This window comes from Pleurodeles waltl, chromosome 9 (assembly GCF_031143425.1).
Source record: "Pleurodeles waltl isolate 20211129_DDA chromosome 9, aPleWal1.hap1.20221129, whole genome shotgun sequence".
In the NCBI taxonomy this organism is placed as follows: Eukaryota; Metazoa; Chordata; class Amphibia; order Caudata; family Salamandridae; genus Pleurodeles; species Pleurodeles waltl.
The window spans coordinates 432,977,401-432,997,538 of NC_090448.1; the positions used below are offsets into that span (position 1 = coordinate 432,977,401).

Below are 20,138 nucleotides of genomic sequence, written 5' to 3' on the forward strand. Positions count from 1 at the left end.
GATAACTCCCATTTTGGGATTTTCTTTTTCAAAATAAAAAAAAAACACTATTTGGTACAGCGTTGTGTTGTGCTGACACAACACTGCACCAAATAGCAATATGCATTTACAAGAACAGCCTTGATGTCAGACCTCCAAATGGTATATAAGTGACTGTCAGCTTAGCGGTTATTTATTAATTTGGTGGGTGGTCCCTTCCCAGGTAGACAGAACAATTTACTCCACCCTTCTGGCAAAACAACAGGTCATCCACCATAATATAAATCAGCCCCTAATCAGCCCCAGAGCAGTCTGTAATAAATGATTTCATACTTTAAACACAATTTGCTAAGCGATGCATAGACGTGTTTGCTCATACAGTGAAACACTGCAAATAGGGAATATTTTAATGTTTAGTGGTGATTGTATAGCAAGTGACATAACAGACATCACACACAATCAATACTTTCATGTACGAAATTACTCACTTTTATTCTGCTCATCTCTTCACATAGGGCATGGATGTTATCCCAGTACTCTCCTCTGTGCTATATGATGAAAAGATGTTTGGATGCCCAGAAAGTTTTGATCCCAACCATTTCATGGATGGTAATGGAAGCTTTAAGAGGAATGATGCCTTTATGCCATTTTCCACAGGTATGTGGCTTTATCTTATACAGCATACACACTGAAGGTCTTTTAAGGAGCATATCTTCAATGAAAAAGAAATCTTGATTCCAAACGTCAGTATTCCAGGCAAAAAGTCTCTAAGTCTCTTATTTAGAGTTAATCTGGCGGAACTGCTGGACACTACTGCAGAAAATGTTAGCACCGTGGTAGGCAGATCACAAAACTATTGGAGTCGCAGAGGCCCATCCACTGCTGGCCCTGCAGTTATCTGCTCAACACATTTAAAGATCCCTTAAAGATCTAAAGTGCTTCCAGTGATACAACAGGAGTACTTAATTTTGGTCCTCATTCACCTTGTCACTTCTAGCTGCCGACTTTTGCCCCACCGTACTGGCTTTCCTGTCCGACTGGGAAGAAATGTCAACCTCCTTTAAACTTACCAGACAATCTGGCTTTCTAAATTCAAGGTCTGGTGTATTCCTTGGATCTGTACAACTATCTTCCTGCCATATTCCCAGCCAGCCATATGAACAATGGATCCTAAATATGCGATCTTCATTGGAGACTGAAGGAGGAACACATTTTTTAAATATACTCTACCGAGTTAAACCATTCAGTGACCGTAGGAGGTCTTTTGACACCCTCTTCCTGCAGCTCTCCCTCTTTGCAAACAGCATAAAATAAAACACCAATTTGATGTCTGCTTACATCCCATAACTGCTGTAGCTCAGGGCATTCCATGAACAAATAAATATCATCAGCCATTTCCTGACCACATTTAACGTAACACGTAGGGGTCCTTCTCCCCAGTTTCGAGGATCAGAAGGCTCTATGGGGGAAAAAGATGATTCGTTCTCAGGTATGCAGGTTTTACTGTAGTATAAAGTAAGCACATTGATACTTGACATAAGTCATGGATCTGTAACTGCTGCAAGCTCCTTCTCCAACGAACCTCTGGGAGATATAAGCCCCCATCCATACTCTCCAAAATTATCCAGTAACAGCATGAAACCTCTCTCTTCCTTGTTTTCATCTTCATTAACTGCTCCTCGGTTTCTGATCTCGGACCCAGCTTTTTAACTGAGCCAGCATGAAGACTGCAAAATGCTTCTTGTAGCTCTTCCACCAGGAGTAACTCCCCATCCTGCAACAACTGCCCTCCAAACGGCAGCACAATCCCACTAAGGTGGATTGCCAGTTTATTTTATAAACATTCAGGCGTACCTGGAGAGTTCCAAACTGGGGCATATCTACTACAGTATGACACCTTTGTCAACCTCCATACCTGTGCCCAAAGGTAAGGCATAGCCTGCAACACCTTCAACCTTACTTTTAAAAAAAATTTAACATCTCCAAACTTGCACAAGAAGTGGGATTCTTCCCCTCTTACATCTTTCACCATGGCTTTGACTGGGCACCGCCATGGCACAATTTCCCTAAGCAAACACCTACAGTACTTCAACAGAAAGGCCCAGCATACACCTGGAAATCTGGCAACACAACTCCTCCCTTTTCCTGCCTTCTAAGAAGCTTCTTTTATGAAATACGAGGCACATTCAATGCCCAAATAAGTGAATTTATAATATCCTGCAATTTTCCCAACTATTCTTTCTTGACAAACAAGGGATAGAGTTGAAAAGAAAAGTACATTTTGGCAAATTAGACATTTTTATCAAGTTAGCTTGAAGAAATATAATCAAGGGTAAGTGGGACGAACTTGACAGGAGACTCTTGGGGACAGTTTGGTGGTCTCATAACCGCCATGTTGGATGTCTGACCAAACATGGCAGTGGATAAAACTGCTGGCACCGCCAGTGCAGTCAGGCCGCCACAGATGGCGGTAGGCACCTTCAACCTGACAGAGACCATGTTTCTACTGGATAGATTACGAGGCTGCACGCCATCAAGGTTTCCGCCGCGGTCGCACCATACACGGAAACCGTGGCGGAAACCAACTCTATAAAAGGAGGCACTCACCTTCAGGAACACATACCTGTCTGGAGCCGCTATGGAACCTGAACTACATGTCTTCCAGCTGCTTCTGCTCGTACAACAACTCCGGAACCAGGGATGATGACGATGACAGCAACTGTGAGTACACACATACTTACCTGCCTCTGTCGCATAATGCCAAGGTATCAACACACACACAACATACACATCCTGAACGGGTGACGATGGTGACACACACAGGTACTCCCACACCGACACGTACATTCATACACAGCCACATACACACACGCACAGACCTAGTACACACACCATGGCCAACACACACTTCTAAAACACACACCAACCCGCACACACACAGCACCGGCACAGTCAAACACGATAACACACAACACCCCCAAATTACACAACTACACCACAATCGCAACACCACAAAAGCACTGTTAAGCATCCACAATACACACCACCATGTGACAAAACATACATACAACACTACATAACAACACCAGAGAACCATTACACAGAATCACACAGCAATGTGAGGCATACGTCATACTACGGAAAGACACTGCACAACTGTTCTGACATACCAATCACAACACACACACACGCGCACACAGTACAGCCACACAAGGGCACCCAACACTCAAATATCACATTTCAACACAAACAATGCACACAATATCAACATAAATGCATGTCCTAAACACTTACATGCCCAACACACAATACACAGCTATCACTGCAGGACAAATGCAAAGCACACACCAACACATGCTGCCCAGCACAACTGGTAGCACAACCACCACACACATAAAACTAACTCACACACAAACTTAAGGAGGCAAGACCATAAAAGCCATGAGGAAAGAAAGGCAGGACAAATATGTAACCCTGGAACCAACAACTAGTTGGCCCAGATGTATACTAACAAATAAATATATATATATATATATATATATATATATATATGTATATATATATATATATATATATATCATTGTCACCTCCTGCTCCATAAGGGGCCACAGACCCTGCACGGCAGCCTGGATTATTGGGGTGAAGCATCCCACAGAAAATATCCCCCAAACACGAAAAGCCCAGGCACCAGTCCATGTTAAAATCCAAGCATTTAATAGCATTTCTGAGCAGCAAGACAAAAAATCCTGATGCGTTTCGGCAACAGCATGCCTTGTTCACAGGTAAGTAAGAGCAGGTGTGAGTGAGCCAGTGCTTTTTAAATACACAGTCATGTGACTTCAATAACCAAACTCCAACTCCCATAATGCACAGTTCCATATAAATAACTTCCTGAGCTGGAGCCCTTAATTTCCATATAGCTGCAATAGCGTCACAGGCACTTCAGTTCACCAAACAAATATTCTTATGTGCATTAGGTATAAATACAGAACTAAGTACAAAATAAAAAGCCCCAGGCCAGTCCAAACAACAATGTGCACAATGCACATACGTAACATCTGAGTGGCCCTACATGACTCTTGACTGCTATATAACCTCCACAGGTAGGGGCATCAAAGGGACAGGCAGGCACCTAAGGGCTTAGGTGGCTGAGAGGGGTTTGGACTTTGGTTTGGGATGGGGGTCTTTGGGCTTGGGAGTGGGGGCTTAGAGTAAGGCCTAGGGGAGGGCTGGGAAAACTTGGGAGGGGTCAACTTCTTGACGGGGAGGGGCATGGGTACTAGCAGGGGGGCAGGGGAGGATTTGGAGGTGGTAGGGCTGGGCTTGGGGAGGCACACAGATCTTTTAGGGGTCACACTGGGTGCAAGAGGAGTAGGGAAAAGGTTCAACTCTGAGAGGAGAAACTTCTTCAATACACGGGGATGGTCATTGCAGAAGGGTTTGGGAGTAGAGGGAGTAGTTGTAGGAGGTGTCTTGGTGGATAATTTGGGTGCATGTGCATGCGAGGAATGCTTGTGTGTGCTGTGTTTCTGTTGTGTGGGTGAGTGTGGGCCTTTATGTGTTTTGGGAGGAAGGGGGAAGGAGAAGCTGAGAGATGTCGTGGTGGATGGGTGACTGTCTGCTGGGGTGGTGACTGCAGGTATGGTGGATGTGCTGCATGTGGGTGTGTCTGTGGTTGTGGTCTCTGCAGATGTGGATGTCTGCGAGTCTGCTATTGTGCTGACTGTGCGTATGACAGGAGTTGTGGCTGTATCGGTGAAGGTCAGTGTGGTGTCAGCAGGTGTGTCCGGTGTAGTGTCTGTGAAGGTGGGGGTGGTGGGGGAGTCTTTGCAGGAAGTAGGTGTTGGGGTGTCTGCAGGTGGGTGTTGTTTGTGTTCATGCCCGTGGTGGGTCCTGTGGTGCTTGTGTTTGTCAGCTGTATCCTTGGATATTGAGGTGCATGCATGCTTGTCTGTTTGTGTGCTTTGGCTGGGTCAGGGAAGAGGGGTGTGAGATTGAGAAGAGGAAGATGGAGTGGTGACAGAAGACAAAGGGGGACTGGCTTCCGTCAGTACGGAGGCCGGAGCATGAAAGCATCTCTGTTGGCCAGCCAGTGCACCGTGAACACATTGCTGTGTTGGACTTGAGTTGTTAGTCCCTAGATGGCATTCACGATGGTCAACTGACCCACAGATATCGACCTCAGAAGGTCAATAGCCTCCTCACTGAGGGCAGCAGAGCTGACAGGGGCAGGAGCAGAGGTGCTTGTGGCGAAAAAGATGCCCACCCTCCTGGGTGAGCAGGCACGGACAACTGGGTGGGGAGCTACAGGGAGGGCAGTGGTTGTAGGGGGGGGTGATGGACAAAAATGGTGCTGGGGTGGTCCCAGAGGGGTCCGCCACCACCAGGGAGTGTCCACTGGAAGAGGATTCTGAATATGATGAAACAGACAATGGGGTCACCCTGTGGCACTCCCCTCGCCCTCCGGGCCACTGGGTCCCTCACTTTCGGTGGTGGCAGCACTCCCGGTCCAATGGCCAGTAACATCCCCATTCGCAGTGCCCCCTCTCCTTTGCCTGCCGAAGCTGATGCACACAAATAGAGAGAGAGGGAGGGAGAGACAGAGAAGGAGAGAAAAAGTTATCATGTTTCTCACATACACACATGTAAACATGCACAGCTCTAGGTAAACATCTCCTGGCCAGGCTATCTCTTTTAGCAATACACATATCCTACATCATGTCACAACATGTTACTACTTTCCACTCTTTATGTCATCCCTCACTTCTACATCAAAATCCAAGTAAGTTAGCATGACTGGAGTAATCCAAGTGATCACCAGTGAAGCCATGTCAGCATGCTCATCATGCCCAGCCTGAAGCAGAGATATCTAGCATAATCATGATCATACCTCTCCAAACTTCTATCACCTATAGGTAGACCAGGTGACTGATCACAACACTACACCTGACCAGTGCATGTCCATTAGTAGTGTCCCTTGATAGTGAAGACTACTCTATTCACAGACCACACAGCGCCTGCCATTCATATCACATGGCTGTCCGAACTCTCTGTACATATATACCAATATGGATACATTAAGTGATGTAGCCACAACAAGTGGGAGTCCCATACAGGTGGCTTCTGATGTGTTGAATACATGTCTGAAGAACAGGCATGTAATTACATTTACACAATCATTGAGGAATATCTGCAGACACTAAACACAGATCCACCACATCACTTCACACATGCATGTGCAGCTAGAATGGCCTACATAGCACACATGATACACCCATACTAAATCACTGAGAGCGGTGTCAGAACAACTACACTTCAGGCAGCCGCAAAATACATCATAGGGCACCTACCATTCCACCTCACATGCAGTTACAGTTGCACAACTTGACAACATGAGTAAACCAACAACACTCACACCATTCCTGACATGTGATTACCAGTACCTAAGTCCAAACAACACACATGTCACATGGAAATTAGATGTACACATAATAAACACATGGATCTATACGACTGCCATTGCACTGACCACATATCCCACTACAACAAAAGCCTGCTTTAGAAATAGTAGTTCACCAAAACCATTTCATCTTAATCTCATAAGCTATAATCCTGTCCACAGTGCCCACATCAGCTAGGCCAAGGGTAGCAATGATTGTCCCACAAGTAACCATTGAGACATAATGTAGGCAGAAAATAACCAATGTTGCACTGTAATTGGTAGGGCATTGGCACACATACCATTGATAATGCATATTTTCAAAGGCTAGTTCTGCCTCGGCACTTACCTTCTATAACAAAGCCATTGGGATAAAGGTGAAATGCCCACATGTCAATCTCATGGAAATGCATGATGAGTCCAAATATACCAATTCAGACACCCAATGTGGAATATCCTTCTGTTGCAACCTTCATATTCCCCATAGAATAAAGATGAATGGACAATGGGGATACAACTGCAAACCCATATGTACTGTCCTAGACAGGCAATATGTGTAGTGCGATGGCTGCCTCACATGGAGTCTATACCTGTACCAGTACTAGATATTAATAATCCCTGTTACACAAAAGTGAGTCACCCAGTTGCAAATAAAGGTGATCAACACAGATGGGAGTGAACAGACACCTTAGAGCCACTAACGCTCATATGCTGATGGGTGGACCAGGGTATACTCAATGGGTAGGGTGATACACCAGCTCACATCCATAGAAATGGCAGGATGGAGTCACACATTTGGCATTGTCATTTGAGCATCTCCACATGCAGTCATAGAGATGTCTTGATACAGGTAATCTAAATGTACAAATAGCAAACCATAAAGCCACATCTACACCTAATACTCAGGCAAGGGGGGAACTACTGATTTCCACTAGTCTACATACGTGTAGCACTTACTACATTGTCAGAGAAGCTACAGTGATATAGCAAACACCATGCAACCAGAGCCAGGTACCAGGATACAGTCAGTACTTACCCCCTTGTGGCTGCTGTGCTGCCCTCAAACTGCCATCCACCCCAGGGTAGGTCACTGCCAAAATGCAGGCCATTAGGGGTGTCAGGATCAGACGGGCACCCCTCCCTCATTGTGAGGACATCACCAGCTGGGCCTTCCGGGTCCAGTGTCTCAGGTCCTCCCACTGCTTTTGACATTGGGTGCTCTGCCAGCTGTGTACCCCTAGGGTCTGCACTTGCTCGGCGATGGCACGCCAATTCCCTTTCTTCTGATGGGCATTCACCTGCATAGATGACACAGACAAAAGGAGGAGGTCATGTACACATGCATGATACCAACAGGAGTAGTCCCTACACATCTGTCACAGCAAGAGCCCACACATATCCATCCTCTCTGATCACACATCTTTACTATATGCCATCTGCATGCATCTACTTCCTCACCAGTTCACATGCCTGATTCACCATCATACACAAACCCTTTCACACATGACTGGGGCATTGGAATCACTTGCTCCTCTGGTGCCCCATATAGCTCTCCACACAGGGGTAGGACCTCCTCAACAAGCTTCTCCAGCTCGTCCTGGGTGAAGGCAGGGGCCCTATCACCTGCAGGACATGGCATGATGGCTCCCAGAGGCAGTACACAGGAGCTCATGTCGTGGAGGTGTGGCTAGCAACAGTGTCAGGAGTTAAGTGAGCAAGACTGCAGAAAATGGCGGTCACGGCTGCCACGTATAGGACTGTCACCGCTGGTGGTCTTCGCCATTGGCCCCAGTCCACCAAAGGCAGCATGTTAACCAATGAAAAGATGCATAGCAGTTGCGACCGCCTACCTCCATGATGACTTCTACCGGCGGACTTAGGTCACTTCCAACTGTCTACTACAGTAGGTCAAGGGCCTGCCATTTTGTGCATATGTACTTGATGGATGTGATTAAGTGCGTCAGACACTTACTCACCCAGATATCTGTGTAACCCTATGTTGGACCATCATGGTTGTGCAACATAATGTGACATTCTCGACACAATGACGTGTTGAGGCAGTACATATGTTGATAGCTCTGTTAAGCTACTCAGAGATATATAGGCAATGGCTATATAAAGGTATATTCATAAACAAATGTGTGATCAGTGCAGGACTGCTTAGTCAACCTCACATGTTCAATTACATATGTTTCATATGTCCTATCTGACTTACATGTTAGCCAATATGCAGTAATGAGGGTGTATCACATTCATATCCATGGTCTGTATTGTATATCTCAGCAGTGCTACGCATCCCCTACAGATGCTAGGTGTGAGCTAATATACCATGTGCTACTGACGTGTGACTACTGCATGACTCATTGTACATTCTCCCCTCTCAACATAGATATCCTGCCATGCGTAAAGTGAGATAACCACCAGTGTACCGTCCACTAGTAGACCTGGCAACCATGGAGGAGAGACATGTCATCAAGGCATATCATCTTCATCGTCAGACCATCATGGATCTAAGTAGACAGTTGGAACCAGATCTGATGCAAGCCATTCACAATCCCTATTGCATACCTCTCATGGTACAAGTATTGTCAGTGCTACACTACCTGGCCACAGGCTAATTTCAGAATACTGTCTCCTTAACAGCAGGGATGTCTCAGCCCATGGTCAGTCTGGTGTTGAAGGTTGTACTGTGTGCTTTGTTGAAACACCTGGACAGCTACATCAGGTTCCACCAAAGCGCGAATTTGGCCTATGTGAAGGCAAACTCTTCTGAGATGGGACACATTCCTCATGTGGTAGGGGCCATTGATGGCGCCCATCTAGCCGTGGTCCCTCCCAGTACCAATGAACAGGTGTATAGGAACAGGAAGACCTAATACTCTATCAACTTGCAGGTGGTGTGTCTGGCAGACCAGTACATCTCACGAGTGACATCCAGGTTTCCTGACTCCTACATATTGTGGGACAGAATTGTCCCACACAAGATGGCACAACCACACACAGAAAGGGCCTGGCTGATTGATAAGTATGCATTGTTATGTGTTTCAATCTTATATCACCTGTCATCACTTTCTGCCCAGTCGCTGAAACTATTATTTCAATTGTCCTACTATTGTGTTAACAGGTAACTCTGGCTATCCAAACCTTCCCTGGCTATTGACACCAGTGAGGTACCCAGCCACACCAGGGAAACTCTGTTTCAGTGAGGTCCACAGGAGGACAAGGCATGTGATCGAGCACATTTTTGGCCTCTTGAAGGCAAGATTCTGGTGCCTGGACCTATCTGGAGGTGCCCTCCTCTACTCGCCCCATAATATTTGCCAAATCATCATTGCCTGCTGCATGCTCCACAATCTGCCCTGAGACATCAGATACCATTGCTAGCTGATGAGGGGGAGGCAACTAGACCAGTGGCTGGAAATGCTGATACGGCAAGTGATGACGAGTCTGAGAACGAAGGAGCAGCTGACTCTAGGACATAGCTCATCAATCAGTACTTCCAGTGACATACAGGTCTGTTACGTGGACCTTTTCAAGTCTTGAATGTGCACATTCAGATGTGGATTGCTGACATTACATATCCTGACAGCAATCTTCAGAGGGGGTGTAATGAGGTCAAATGTCTATTTGTGAGTTGTGGAAGCAGACAGATAGAATGTAAGGTGTACAGTAACAGTTTAGATCTAACATGTGTTGTTACAACAGATTCCAACATTCACTTCCCTAATGGACTGACCAGTATAGAGCTATTGTAGGAAAGTACCATCTTGCTTGGCATGTTACCCCCATTTTTCACTGTATATATGTTGTTTTAGTTGTATGTGTCACTGGGACCCTGCCAGCCAGGGCCCCAGTGCTCATAAGTGTGCCTGAATGTGTTACCTGTGTTATGACTAACTATCTCACTGAGGCTCTGCTATCCAGAACCTCAGTGGTTATGCTCTCTCATTTCTTTCAAATTGTCACTAACAGGCTAGTGACCAATTTTACCAATTTACATTGGCTTACTGGAACACCCTTATAATTCCCTTGTATATGGTACTGAGGTACCCAGGGTATTGGGGTTCCAGGAGATCCCTATGGGCTGCAGCATTTCTTTTGCCACCCATAGGGAGCTCTGACAATTCTTACACAGGCCTGCCACTGCAGCCTGAGTGAAATAACGTCCACGTTATTTCACAGCCATTTACCACTGCACTTAAGTAACTTATAAGTCAAGTATATGTCTAACCTTTACCTGGTAAAGGTTAGGTGCAAAGTTACGTAGTGTGTAGGCACCCTGGCACTAGCCAAGGTGCCCCCACATTGTTCAGGGCAAATTCCCCGGACTTTGTGAGTGTGGGGACACCATTACACGCGTGCACTACATATAGGTCACTACCTATATGTAGCTTCACAATGGTAACTCCGAATATGGCCATGTAACTTGTCTATGATCATGGAATTGCACCTCTATGCCATCCTGGCATAGTTGGCACAATCCCATGATCCCAGTGGTCTGTAGCACAGACCCTGGTACTGCCAAACTGCCTTTCCTGGGGTTTCACTGCAGCTGCTGCTGCTGCCAACCCCTAAGACAGGTTTCTGCCCTCCTGGGGTCCAGCCAGGCTTGGCCCAGGATGGCAGAACAAAGGACTTCCTCTGAGAAAGGGTGTTACACCCTCTCCCTTTGGAAAATGGTGTGAAGGCAGGGGAGGAGTAGCCTCCCCCAGCCTCTGGAAATGCTTTCATGGGCACACATGGTGCCCATTTCTGCATAAGCCAGTCTACACCGGTTCAGGGACCCCTTAGCCCTGCTCTGGTGCGAAACTGGACAAAGGAAAGGGGAGTGACCACTCCCCTGACCTGCACCTCCCCTGGGAGGTGCCCAGAGCTCCTCCAGTGTGCTCCAGACCTCTGCCATCTTGGAAACAGAGGTGCTGCTGGCACACTGGACTGCTCTGAGTGGCCAGTGCCAGCAGGTGATGTCAGAGACTCCTTCTAAAAGGCTCCTTCAGGTGTTGCTAGCCTATCCTCTCTCCTAGGTAGCCAAACCCTCTTTTCTGGCTATTTAGGGTCTCTGTCTCTGGGGATTCCTTAGATAACAAATGCAAGAGCTCATCCGAGTTCCTCTGCATCTCTCTCTTCACCTTCTGCCAAGGAATCGACTGCTGACCGCGCTGGAAGCCTGCAAAACTGCAACAAAGTAGCAAAGATGACTACTGCAACTCTGTAACGCTGATCCTGCCGCCTTCTCAACTGTTTTCCTGGTGGTGCATGCTGTGGGGGTAGTCTGCCTCCTCTCTGCACTAGAAGCTCCGAAGAAGTCTCCCGTGGGTCGACGGAATCGTCCCCCTGCAACCGCCGGCACCAAAAAACTGCATCACCGGTCCCCTGGGTCTCCTCTCAGCACAACGAGCGAGGTCCCTTGAATCCAGCAACTCTGTCCAAGTGACTCCCACAGTCCAGTGACTCTTCAGTCCAAGTTTGGTGGAGGTAAGTCCTTGCCTCCCCACGCCAGACTGCATTGCTGGGAACCATGACTTTTGCAGCTACTCCGGCCTCTGTGCACTTCTGGCGGAAATCCTTTGTGCACAGTCCAGCCTGGGTTCACGGCACTCTAACCTGCATTGCACGACTTCCTAAGTTGTCCTCTGGCGACGTGGGACTCCTTTGTGCGACTTCGGGTGAGCACTGTTTCACGCATCCTCGTAGTGCCTGTTTCTGGCACTTTTGCAGGTGCTGCCTGCTGCTGAGAGGGCTCCTTGTCTTGCTCGACGCCCCCTCTGTCTCCAGACGCAATTGGCGACATCCTGGTCCCTCCTGGGCCACAGCAGCATCCAAAAACCCTTACCAAACGATTTGCAGCTAGCAAGACTTGTTGGTGGTCTTTCGGCAGTAAAATACTTCTGCACGACTCTCCACGGCGTGAGGGATCCGTCCTCCAAAGGGGAAGTCTCTAGCCCTTGTCGTTCTTGCAGAAACCTCAGCTTCTACTGTCCAGTAGCAGCTTCTTTGCACCCACAGCTGGCATTTCCTGGGCATCTGCCCATCTCCGACTTGCTTGTGACTTTTGGACTTGGTCCCCTTGTTCCACAGGTACCCTCGACTGGAAATCCATCGTTGTTGTATTGCTGGTTTGTGTCTTTCCTGCAGAATTCCCCTATCATGACTTCTATGTCCTTTGGGGAACTTTAGTGCACTTTGCACCCACTTTTCAGGGTCTTGGGGAGGGCTATTTTTCTAACCCTTACTATTTTCTAATAGTCCCAGTGACCCTCTACAAGGTCACATAGGTTTGGGGTCCATTCTTGGTTCGCACTCCACTTTTGGAGTATATGGTTTGTGTTGCCCCTATCCCTATGTGTCCCCATTACATCCTATTGTAACTATACATTGTTTGCACTGTTTTCTAATACTATTACTGCATATTTTGGTATTGTGTACATATATCTTGTGTATATTTGCTATCCTCATACTGAGGGTACACTCTGAGATACTTTGGCATATTGTCATAAAAATAAAGTACCTTTATTTTTAGTTTATCTGTGTATTGTGTTTTCTTATGATATTGTGCATATGACACTAAGTGGTACTGTAAGAGCTTCACTCGTCTCCTAGTTCAGCCTAAGCTGCTCTGCTAAGCTACCATTATCTATCAGCCTCTGCTGCTAGACACCCTATACACTAATAAGGGATAACTGGGCCTGGTGCAAGGTGCAAGTACCCCTTGGTACTCACTACAAGCCAGTCCAGCCTCCTACATTGGTTGTGCAGTGGTGGGATAAGTGCTTTGAGACTACTTACCACTCTTGTCATTGTACTTTTCAAAAAAGAAAAATATACAAAACAAGTTCAGTGTGTGTACACATAACTAAAAAGTTTTGCATTTCCTCTTTTCACTCTTTTCTAAGTGCTGAAAAGTACTTCCAAACTTTCAAAAAGTTCTAAAAAGTGTAAAAAGATTTTTTCTGTCTTTCTAAAAGTTCTAAAAACTTTTTCTCACTTTTTCTGTCACTTAAACTCTTTCTAAAAATGTCTGGCACAGGCCAAAATGTTGATCTGTCCAAACTTGCATATGACCACCTTAGCTGGAAAGGAGCAAGGAGTCTCTGTATAGAAAGAGGGTTGAGTGTAGGGAAGAATCCTTCCTTGGAATTATTGCTTAACATGCTTAGAGAACAAGATAAGGCCAAAAGGACCCCATCTGTTGAAAAAGTAGCTAATGGTTCCCAATCTGATCCAGGGACACCCCTAGGAAAAGATTCAGGAAAGAAACTTCAGAGCCTGCCCATTACTAGACAGTCTAGCATAGTTGGTACTGATGTAGAGTCACACCATACAGATAGTGTTGTCTCACATCATAGCAAGAGCATTCATTCTCACCACAGTAGAAGTGATGTTTCTGTTAACCAAGCTGTTAGGGTGCATTCTGTAAGGGACAGGTCTCCTTCTGTCCATTCTCACCATACTTCTGTTTCAAGGCATGTCCCTCCCACCCACCCTGATGACAGATTGTTAGAGAGGGAGCTCAATAGATTGAGAGTGGAACAAACCAGACTGAAGCTCAAGAAGCAACAGCTGGATTTGGATAGACAGACCTTAAAAGTAGAGGAGAGACAGAAATTGGGTTTAGAAACCCATGGTGGCAGCAGCAGTATTCCTCATAGTCATCCTGCAAAAGAGCATGATTCCAGGAATCTGCATAAGATAGTTCCCCCTTATAAGGAGGGGGATGACATTAACAAGTGGTTTGCTGCACTTGAGAGGGCCTGTGCTGTACAGGATGTCCCTCAAAGGCAGTGGGCTGCTATCCTATGGCTATCATTTAGTGGAAAAGGTAGGGATAGGCTCCTTACTGTGAAAGAAAGTGAAGCCAATGATTACAAAGTTCTTAAGAATGCACTCCTGGATGGTTATGGCTTAACCACTGAACAATACAGGATAAAGTTCAGAGAGACCAAAAAGGAGTCTTCACAAGACTGGGTTGATTTCATTGACCATTCAGTGAAGGCCTTGGAGGGGTGGTTACATGGCAGTAAAGTTACTGATTATGACAGCCTGTATAACTTGATCCTGAGAGAGCATATTCTTAATAATTGTGTGTCTGATTTGTTGCACCAGTACTTGGTGGACTCTGATCTGACCTCTCCCCAAGAATTGGGAAAGAAGGCAGACAAATGGGTCAGAACAAGGGTGAACAGAAAAGTTCATACAGGGGGTGACAAAGATGGCAACAAGAAGAAGGATGGTAAGTCTTCTGACAAGGGTGGGGACAAATCTAAAAATGAGTCTTCATCAGGCCCACAAAAACACTCTGGTAGGGGTGGTGGGCCCAAATCCTCTTCTAATCAAAACAAGGAAATGAAACCATGGTGCTATTTATGTAAAGTAAAAGGCCGTTGGACAACAGATCCCAGTTGTCCAAAGAAAAGCACCAAGCCTCCTACCACTACAACCCCTACTACTACACCTAGTGTCCTTACTAATAGCAGTGGTGGCGGGAGCAAACCTACTAATAGCCAATCTAAGGGAGTAGCTGGACTCACCTTTGGTAACTTAGTTGGGGTTGGTCTGATTAGGAAGACCAGAGAGGCTGTGTTAGTCTCTGAGGGGGCTATTGATTTAGCCACCTTAGTTGCTTGTCCCCTTAATATGGATAAGTACAAGCAGCTACCCCTAATAAATGGTGTTGAGGTTCAGGCCTACAGGGACACAGGTGCCAGTGTCACAATGGTGATAGAGAAACTGGTCCACCCTGAACAACACCTACTTGGTCACCAGTACCAAGTAACCGATGCTCACAACAACACACTTAGCCACCCCATGGCTGTTGTAAATCTCAACTGGGGGGGGGGGGGGGTTACTGGTCCAAAGAAAGTTGTGGTAGCCTCAAATTTACCTGTAGACTGTCTACTAGGAAATGATTTGGAGACATCAGCTTGGTCAGATTTGGAGTTGGAGGCCCATGCAGCAATGCTGGGCATCCAAGAGCATATTTTTGCTTTAACCAGGGCTCAGGCCAAAAAGCAAAAAGGACAGGGAAACTTGGATCCTGGAACAATGGACCAAGTGCTCCCTAAAGCTAGGGCTAGTAGAAGTAAAACACTACCTACTATCCCTCCCTCTACAGTGGATTCTTGTTCTGAGGAAGAAGAATTTCCACCCTGTGCAGAACCTACACCAGAGGAGCTGGAAGCAGACACTGCTGAGCTTTTGGGTGAAGGGGGGCCTGCCAGGGAGGAGCTGAGTGTGGCACAGCAAACCTGTCCCACACTAGAGGGTCTAAGACAGCAAGCTGTCAAACAGGCTAATGGGGATGTCAGTGACTCTCACAGAGTTTACTGGGAGGACAACCTCTTGTACACTGAAGCAAGAGATCCTAAACCTGGAACTGCCAGGAGGTTAGTGATTCCTCAGGAGTACAGAAAGTTCCTCCTAACTCTAGCCCACGACATTCCCCTAGTTGGACATCTGGGACAAATGAAAACTTGGGACAGACTTGTTCCCTTGTTTCATTGGCCTAGAATGTCTGAGGACACAAAAGATTTTTGTAAGTCCTGTGAAACCTGTCAAGCCAGTGGCAAAACAGGTGGCACTCCAAAGGCACCCCTTCTTCCACTGCCTGTGGTTGGGGTCCCCTTTGAAAGGGTAGGGGTTGACATAGTTGGCCCCCTTGACCCTCCTACTGCTTCAGGCAATAGGTTTATCTTGGTGGTAGTGGACCATGCCACCAGATATCCTGAAGCAATTCCTCTAAGGACCACTACAGCTTCTGCAGTGACAAAGGCCCTCCTGGGAATATTTTCCAGGGTGGGCTTCCCAAAAGAGGTAGTTTCAGACAGAGGAAGCAATTGCATGTCTGCTTACTTGATGGCCATGTGGAAGGAGTGTGGTGTGACTTACAAGTTCACCACACCCTATCATCCACAAACAAATGGACTGGTGGAGAGATTTAACAAAACTCTCAAAGGCATGATTATGGGACTCCCTGAAAAACTCCGCAGGAGATGGGATATCCTTTTACCATGCCTCCTTTTTGCCTACAGGGAGGTACCCCAGAAAGGAGTGGGCTTCAGCCCCTTTGAACTCCTCCTTGGACACCCTGTTAGGGGTCCACTAACACTTGTTAAGGAGGGTTGGGAACAACCTTTAAAAGCTCCAAAACAAGATATTGTGGATTATGTACTTGGCCTCAGATCAAGGATGGCTGAATACATGAAAAAGGCCAGTAAAAACCTTCAGGCCAGCCAAGAGCTCCAGAAGCAATGGCATGACCAGAAGGCTGTTTTGGTTCAGTACCAACCAGGGCAGAAAGTGTGGGTCTTGGAGCCTGTGGCCCCAAGAGCACTCCAAGATAAATGGGGTGGACCCCATACAATTGTTGAGAAAAGGGGTGAAGTCACCTACTTAGTTGACTTAGGCACTGCCAGGAGTCCCCTAAGGGTGCTCCATGTCAATCGCCTGAAACCCTACTATGACAGGGCTGATCTCACCCTGCTCATGGCAACTGATGAGGGACAAGAAGAAGACAGTGTACCTCTTCCTGATCTCTTCTCTTCCACAGAACAAGATGCTCTAGTGGAAGGTGTAGTTTTGGCTGATTGTCTTACTGCTGAGCAGAAAGACCATTGCATAAATCTCCTGGGTCAGTTCTCTGAACTCTTCTCTACTGTGCCAGGTACCACTTCTTGGTGTGAGCACACTATAGATACTGGAGACAGCTTGCCTGTCAAAAGTAAGATCTATAGGCAGCCTGACCATGTCAGAGACTGCATAGAGCAAGAGGTGCAGAAAATGTTAGAACTAGGAGTAGTTGAGCACTCTGAAAGTCCATGGGCTTCTCCTGTGGTACTTGTACCAAAAACCCATTCCAAAGATGGAAAGAAGGAAATGCGGTTTTGTGTTGACTACAGAGGTCTCAACCAGGTAACCAAAACTGATGCTCACCCTATACCCAGGGCAGATGAGCTCATAGATACACTGGCATCTGCCAAGTATCTAAGCACTTTTGATTTGACTGCAGGGTATTGGCAGATCAAATTATCAAAAAATGCTAAAACTAAAACTGCATTTTCAACCATTGGAGGCATTACCAGTTCACAGTAATGCCTTTTGGATTGAAAAATGCACCTGCAACTTTTCAGAGGTTGGTGAACACAGTCCTGCAAGGGCTGGAAGCTTTCAGTGCAGCATATTTGGACGATATAGCTGTCTTTAGCTCCAGCCGGGATGATCACCTGGTCCACCTATGGAAAGTTTTGGAGGCCCTGCAAAAGGCAGAACTCACTATCAAGGCTTCAAAGTGCCAGATAGGGCAGGGTAAGGTGGTTTATCTGGGACACCTTGTTGGTGGGGAACAGATTGCACCACTACAGGGGAAAATCCAAACAATTATTGATTGGGTTCCCCCTACTACTCAGACTCAGGTGAGAGCCTTCCTAGGCCTCACTGGGTATTACAGGAGGTTCATTAAGAACTATGGCTCCATTGCAGCCCCTCTTAATGACCTCACATCCAAGAAAATGCCTAAAAAGGTATTATGGACAGCAAACTGTCAGAAAGCTTTTGAGGAGCTGAAGCAGGCCATGTGCTCTGCACCTGTCCTGAAAAGCCCTTGTTACTCTAAAAACTTCTATGTCCAAACTGATGCATCTGAATTAGAAGTAGGGGCAGTCCTATCACAACTTAATTCTGAGGGCCAGGATCAACCTGTTGCTTTTATTAGTAGGAGGTTGACCCCTAGAGAAAAGCGTTGGTCTGCCATAGAGAGGGAGGCCTTTGCTGTGGTCTGGGCACTGAAGAAGTTGAGGCCATACTTGTTTGGCACTCACTACATTGTTCAGACAGACCACAAACCTCTAATTTGCCTAAAACAAATGAAAGGTGAAAATCCTAAATTGTTGAGGTGGTCCATATCCCTACAGGGAATGGACTATACAGTGGAAAATAGACCTGGGAGTAGCCACTCCAATGCAGATGGACTCTCCAGATATTTCCACTTAGACAATGAAGACCCATCAGGGAATGACTAGTCTTATTGTCCTTCGTTCGGGGGGGGGTTGTGTAGGAAAGTACCATCTTGCCTGGCATGTTACCCCCATTTTTCACTGTATATATGTTGTTTTAGTTGTATGTGTCACTGGGACCCTGCCAGCCAGGGCCCCAGTGCTCATAAGTGTGCCTGAATGTGTTACCTGTGTTATGACTAACTGTCTCACTGAGGCTCTGCTATCCAGAACCTCAGTGGTTATGCTCTCTCATTTCTTTCAAATTGTCACTAACAGGCTAGTGACCAATTTTACCAATTTACATTGGCTTACTGGAACACCCTTATAATTCCCTAGTATATGGTACTGAGGTACCCAGGGTATTGGGGTTCCAGGAGATCCCTATGGGCTGCAGCATTTCTTTTGCCACCCATAGGGAGCTCTGACAATTCTTACACAGGCCTGCCACTGCAGCCTGAGTGAAATAACGTCCACGTTATTTCACAGCCATTTACCACTGCACTTAAGTAACTTGTAAGTCACCTATATGTCTAACCTTTACCTGGTAAAGGTTAGGTGCAAAGTTACTTAGTGTGTGGGCACCCTGGCACTAGCCAAGGTGCCCCCACATTGTTCAGGGCAAATTCCCCGGACTTTGTGAGTGCGGGGACACCATTACACGCGTGCACTACATATAGGTCACTACCTATATGTAGCTTCACAATCGTAACTCCGAATATGGCCATGTAACATGTCTATGATCATGGAATTGCCCTCTCTATGCCATCCTGGCATAGTTGGCACAATCCCATGATCCCAGTGGTCTGTAGCACAGACCCTGGTACTGCCAAACTGCCTTTCCTGGGGTTTCACTGCAGCTGCTGCCAACCCCTCAGAAAGGTTTCTGTCCTCCTGGGGTCCAGCCAGGCTTGGCCCAGGATGGCAGAACAAAGGACTTCCTCTGAGAAAGGGTGTTACACCCTCTCCCTTTGGAAAATGGTGTGAAGGCAGGGGAGGAGTAGGCTCCCCCAGCCTCTGGAAATGATTTCATGGGCACACATGGTGCCCATTTCTGCATAAGCCAGTCTACACCGGTTCAGGGACCCCTTAGCCCTGCTCTGGCGCGAAACTGGACAAAGGAAAGGGGAGTGACCACTCCCCTGACCTGCACCTCCCCTGGGAGGTGCCCAGAGCTCCTCCAGTGTGCTCCAGACCTCTGCCATCTTGGAAACAGAGGTGCTGCTGGCACACTGGACTGCTCTGAGTGGCCAGTGCCACCAGGTGACGTCAGAGACTCCTTCTGATAGGCTCCTTCAGGTGTTGCTAGCCTATCCTCTCTCCTAGGTAGCCAAACCCTCTTTTCTGGCTATTTAGGGTCTCTGTCTCTGGGGATTCCTTAGATAGCGAATGCAAGAGCTCATCCGAGTTCCTCTGCATCTCTCTCTTCACCTTCTGCCAAGGAATCGACTGCTGACCGCGCTGGAAGCCTGCAAAACTGCAACAAAGTAGCAAAGTTGACTACTGCAACTCTGTAACGCTGATCCTGCAGCCTTCTTGACTGTTTTCCTGGTGGTGCATGCTGTGGGGGTAGTCTGCCTCCTCTCTGCACTAGAAGCTCCGAAGAAATCTCCCGTGGGTCGACGGAATCATCCCCCTGAAACCGCAGGCACCAAAGAACTGCATCACCAGTCCCCTGGGTCTCCTCTCAGCACGACGAGCGAGGTCCCTTGAATCCAGAAACTCTGTCCAAG

At 47.0% G+C, this 20,138-nt stretch overlaps 1 protein-coding gene across 1 annotated transcript in view; it reads left to right on the forward strand.

Annotated features, from left to right (window-relative positions):
* LOC138259479 (cytochrome P450 2C5-like) overlaps positions 1 to 20,138 on the forward strand; it is a 798,218-nt gene that overhangs the window by 712,111 nt on the left and 65,969 nt on the right. Inside the window, exon 8 of the mRNA XM_069207249.1 lies at positions 495 to 636. Within this exon, the coding sequence (XP_069063350.1) occupies positions 495 to 636 (142 nt within the window). The remainder of the gene's footprint in view (positions 1 to 494; positions 637 to 20,138) is intronic.